This window comes from Arachis ipaensis, chromosome B08 (assembly GCF_000816755.2).
Source record: "Arachis ipaensis cultivar K30076 chromosome B08, Araip1.1, whole genome shotgun sequence".
In the NCBI taxonomy this organism is placed as follows: Eukaryota; Viridiplantae; Streptophyta; class Magnoliopsida; order Fabales; family Fabaceae; genus Arachis; species Arachis ipaensis.
The window spans coordinates 125070220-125076009 of record NC_029792.2 but is presented as its reverse complement, the minus strand read 5'-3'; the positions used below and the strand labels follow the sequence as shown (position 1 = coordinate 125076009).

General features: G+C 33.6%; 1 protein-coding gene across 1 annotated transcript; it reads right to left on the bottom strand.

Moving 5' to 3' along the window:
• LOC107612477 lies at positions 2698 to 3618 on the bottom strand. The gene has a single exon (XM_016314166.2). The coding sequence runs from the start codon at positions 3616 to 3618 to the stop codon at positions 2698 to 2700; it is 921 nt and encodes a 306-aa protein (XP_016169652.2).

Sequence of the window (5790 nt, the reverse complement as noted above, 5' to 3'; positions counted from 1 at the left end):
ATGTCTTGATTAAGGCCAGTCACATATGTGATATGTATAATGGATAAATTAATGTCAGAATTATAAAGGCTTTGGACATTTTCTTCTTCAAGAAAATACCTAAATCCAAGTAGTTAAATTCTAAAATAACCGCCGCAACAATGCTTTTTTTCCCACAAGTGAGCATTCGTGGCTAAAGAGAACGATGCGTTTTTATTTTTCTTTGTTAGTAAGAGGCATATGGATTACCATATGAACTAAGTCTCAATGGCATATTTTTAATTGTATTAGCTATGGTTTTAAGACCCATAGACACTTTTTGTAACCACAAATTTTGCACATTTGTGTGCACATTTTATTCCGTGACAAAATAAAATGATACACAAGGTAATTTTTGTTTCTAACACATTTTACCGTGGCAAAAATGCATTTGTGGCTAATGCTGATGGGTTATTTAGCATTAGTTTTTTCTGTGAAAAAAATATATACAAAAAATTTTTAGATTTGCCACACTTTATTTAATTTGCAGCTAATACTGGCAAAAAAAGATGATAACTTAGTCTTAATTTTTTTGAAACATACTATGTGTTTCGAGGGTTACCTGAAACCGGATAATTGGGCTCTGAAGTGAAGGCCCAAACGTGGAAGGATGGTGGTCTCTGACTTATTCGTGTCTGGGAGCCGCCGTCCAAGTTGTACGTAAGTGTTAGAATAGGTGGGGGTGGTACCTGCAAGACACTCTGATGTCTAAGTCAGCAAGGGGTTAAGCAGGTTTAGAATATTGGAACTTAAAGATACCTGAGAAGTGTCAGTGTATTTATAAGTAATGTGTCAATAACCACCGTTAAAGTAGTTCCACTTCTGATGGTGGATAACCGTCCCTTTATCTTAAAGTGTTGAAATTTCCCTTCTAGAAATGGGTGAGAGATATTTGGGGTTAGTTATAACTCCTCCAGAGAGGAGTTATCACTTTGTAGCATTCTGTCCGATCTCTTAGGAGGTGGGTTACTCGATAACTGTCTTATGGACTTTCTCTACTTTGGACCTGACTTATGTTTTGGGCTAGGATATGAAGTTGAGGGATAATTGCCTAAATTTAAAAAACATAAAAGAATAATTTATCATTTATTTTTTTTAAAGACTAATTTATTTAATATTTTAAAATATCAGTAATAATATATTTATATATAATATTTTTTTAATTAAATAATTAGTTACCAAAACAATCAAATCTACTATAGTAACAGAATAATCATGTATGTAATAGAGCGCATACGTTCCTTACTCGTAAAACACTTGGTTGAATTTGATTATTAAAAATACTTGATCACATAACATTTCTAAATACCGATTCAATTTCTATTGTTTATCCATTTAATAATGAATTCGATTTTGCCAATGAGTAATAGCTTAAATGGCATAATCTCTCCATACTCTATTAAGAGGTTGCGGATTGGAGTCTCCAATCTTTGATTAAAAAAAAAAAAAACAATGAATTTGATTTTAGAATAAAATGAAACAGAATTTCATTATATTCCAAACACATACACCTTTAATTTCTATTCTCTCCTTCACCAAAATATTGAATTTAATTTTAACTTATTGATAATGTATAAACATTTTATAGTGTTATTTAATCAAATTTATTTTGAATGTGATTGTTTTATATAGTATATTTAAAGATTTATACTCCCGATCTAACAATGTAGCCTTAAATTTTATTTGAATAATTTTTGGCTTAATTTGGTAAAATTTTAATTTTTTAAAAATATTAAAGTTAATCTTTTAAAGATAAATTTTCAAAAGTTGTAATAACAAAAATATTTTCATATACACTAAAAATAGTATATTTGAATATATTTCACAAATTTTTCTAACTAAATAATTAGTTACCAAAATAATTAAATATGCTATACTAGAATAATCATTAATCAAGTACGTAATAGAGCGCATACGTTTCTTACTCATAACACGACTTGATTGAATATGATTATTAAAAGGTTTAATTACTGTATTGGTCCTAGTTTTGTAAAATTTTTAAGTAAGTCTTTACACTTTTTTTTATTAATTGGGTCTTTGCATTAATATTTTTTTTTAATTAGATTTTTTTTATAGTAATTGGTTTAATTGTATAGGAATCTAACTAAAAAAAATTGGTGCATGGACCCAAATAAAAAAAAATATATAGGAACCTAATTAAAAAAAAAAATTGGTGCAAGGACTCAATTAAAAGAAAAAAAAAGTATAAGGACCCAATTAAAAATTTCGCAAAACTATAGGACCAATAGAGTAATTAAATATAATTTATATCTCTAATATTTGAAGTTAATTTTATATAACAACAGTATAAAAAATTAATAAATACATTCAATGAGATTAATAAAAGTAACTATTTTTCTTATTTAAAAGATTAAATGTGATATGCTATTAATGAATAAAACTAAATTCATAACTATTAAAAGTTTAATATTTAAAATTTGAAAGTTTATCGTCAACGTTTGAAAAATTTTAATATTACAATTAAGGTCTACAAAATTTTTAATTCTACTTCTAATGTTAATGAAACATTATAGAATTATAAATTTTTGAAGATATTAGATATAAAATAAGAACTTTTCAAATGTAATAGATAATGTAAAAAAAAAATTATAAATATTAGATGTAAAAAATAAAATGATAAAAAAGGTGTGTTTCACCCTTTGTAATCTTAATTCTTAACTAATCTTTAAAGATAACGCGATCTGCTATAGCCATCAAAGTTTGTAACGCGTCTGGAGAAAATTTCCTTGCAAACAAAAATGGATCCCGACGCGTGCCATCATCTTGGTCACCATACTTGGGCCTATCTTTCCTCAAGGCCCAAATCAACTGAGGCCCAACCTCATTCTTCTCATATACTCGAGGGTGTCCATCCATACTCCTAGTCCAATCCACGTGGGTGAGCGTGGCATGCACGCACCCTTCTCTGTCCAACATATTCATAAGGGTAGGAAAGTAATTCTCTTCTGGGAAACACATCAACAAATGCAAGCATGGGAGTTTGAATTTTGACCAAATCTTCGTATCCGCCACGACCAGCATTGCATGCTTACGTGTCAATGACCAAAATTGGGACCCAGCTCGAAAGTCCTCGTACCTTACCTCCGGAAGCATCACATGTGGCCTATGCGTCGACCATCGGTAAAACGAGGCTAAACCTTGTGGAGCTATCTCGATGAAGCTTTTGTTTGAGTTTGCAAGCGCGTGGTATGTGAAGTGAAAAGAGTGTAGAGGAATGCATGAACCTGAGAGAAGTATGAACATGTAGTTGTCACGATCATCCACAAGGGCACTCGCAAGTAACCTACGCGCTGCTGCGGCGAGTGCGGGAGAGTGTCTAGCAGTATGTTTGGAAAAGATCAGGCGATCATGAAAAACACTCGAGTAGGGTGGCTTCCACTTGAACATGGTGGGATGACTGGGATCCACGTGGACGTAAATGGTGAAGTGTGTTTTTGGGGCGTTGTTAAAGAATGATTCCCATAAAGGTGCAAATGGAAGGGTTGATGTTGTGAGGAACATGAAAGCTAATTTTTTAGAATTAGTAGATGAAGAGTTTTGGTTGGCGCGTGAAGCCACTCGAAGCATCTCTTTTTCCATTTCATCGTTTTCATCGTCTTTATACTCTGTAAATTGAAGTGTGTTTGTGTTTGGTAAGCTATGAATGATACAGTTATTGCTGAAGTTTTTGGTGGTGATAGTGAATACAATGACCGAAAGTAAACAGAGAAGCAGTGCACATAAAAGACATCTCAGTGTGTTTGATGATAGCATTTTTAGGATTTGAAGTTTTAATACTCGTGAATTACTTTTGGTTTTGTTAATTGAGGGAGACATTTGAAGTTGGGAGTATTAAGCCTATGACACCGAGAGAGGGATGAAATGGAATATATATTGGAAAGAAAGTGTGGACGTGATTTGATGCTCCAAGGTTGTTTGGAGTTTTAGTCTTCTTTAATGTTTGGAGTTTTAGTCTTTTTTAATGGAAAAATTATTATTTGTACTCATAAATTTTGTGAATGCTGACAAACAAGAAAATTAACGTTGTATCCATGAAAGATGAATTCCGTGTGATAATAGTACCTAAACCGTTATTTTTCGTTGACTTTTTAATAAAATTCTCAAATTACCCCTTCTATCTTCTTCCCCAAATTCCAAATTTCACAACCCTCATCCTTCGTCTTCCTCTGCCACCGCCAGTCACCATTCCCTCAAGACCCAAGCACCTAGTGTCTTCCTCCAACTTTTATCCTCAACTTCCATCTTTTTTTATTCCAATCCTAATTTGTTCTCCAAATCTAAATCCAAATCAACTTTAACATTATTACCCTTGTTGTTTCTTTCTTCTTCGGATGCAACAACAACACTAAGAAAGTACATCCTTGTCAAACTCTTCAACCTCTTCAACCTGAATATTGTTGTTCTTCTTATTCCAAAGTAATAAGTAGCAGAATTCAGCAACCAGAGCCAACAAGAGGCCGGTGGCCACGTTCTCTTTCCAACGGTGACTCCAAACACTGCTCAGTGCCGTCGATCTGTAGAAAAAGGGACTGCTGTTAGAGTATCTTCATGCCATTTGGTGGACTGATATTCAATCGCAGCCGCCGCCGCTGCTCAGGCTAGACTTCCGAGGCCACCACATAACCCTCTAGAAGGTTGTGGTGGTAGTAACGTTATTGTTGAAGGATCTTGTTTCACTTTGAGTACTGAAGAATAAGGAGGGATGATGGTGGTATGGTACATTGATGAGGATGAGCTTCCGAACATGCCGAGTATGATCGAAGACATGGCCAGGGGAATGCAGGGTGAAGAAGGACCCACACTCCCAAGCCCACCTTCGACGACGACATCAACAGCAAGTGCTGCTCCTCCGGTGAGTTCCCAGTGAAGCTTCTCCTCTACAACAAATGCGACCGAGGCTATCACATCTTCTATCTCCGACCTATTCTTCCTTCCGTTTCCAAAGGCTCTTGGTTCTGCGTCTCTTGTTCCCACAGTGACACCAATAAACCAAAATGTATGTTTTTTTTGTTAATTTAAAACTTCTTTTTCTTTTTCTACACCAGATCTACAAATCCATAATATTTGAACAATAACCTCAGATAATTAATAATTCACATTTTTTAATCTTTTTAATTTTTTGGTGGCTGGCAGCAGCAGAGGAAGACGAAGGACGAGGGTTGTGAAATTTGGAATTTGGGGAAGAAGATAGAAGAAATTTTTTTTTTTTACCAAAGATAGGAGACTCGAACCCGCAACCTCTTAATTGAGTATGGGGAGACTATGCCATTTGAGCTATTACTCATTGGCAAAAACTCATTGAGTCATTGGCTAAAAATTTGGAAAGATATATGACTCGAACCCGCTCGTTGGCAAATTTGGAAAGATAGGAGACTCGAACCCGCAACCTCTTAATTGAGTATGGGGAGCTTATGCCATTTGAGCTATTACTCATTGGCAGTTTTAGTACTCCTTACTTAAAGAAAAAAAAAGAATTATCATTTAATTAATAAGGAGAGAGAAAAAAATCCGCATTAAATTTAAAAAAAACACACACATAAATGCAAAGCTACTTAATTAATATAAGTCAAATTTTCCCATTAATATTATTGATGTCAATATGTCCTGGGAATACATCTTTGACCTCTATTTTTATTTCGACCATTTTATTACATTTGGAGATTTTCCCATAGTATTATATTGTCACACTCTCGTAACTTTGGCAATCCAAAAAATAAAATACTATATATACTTTGTGTTTATTTAAGTGTT

Excerpts from the sequence above, each read along its gene's own strand:
- LOC107612477 (XM_016314166.2), bottom strand. The coding sequence starts at position 3,618 with ATGGAAAAAGAGATGCTTCGAGTGGCTTCACGCGCCAACCAAAACTCT.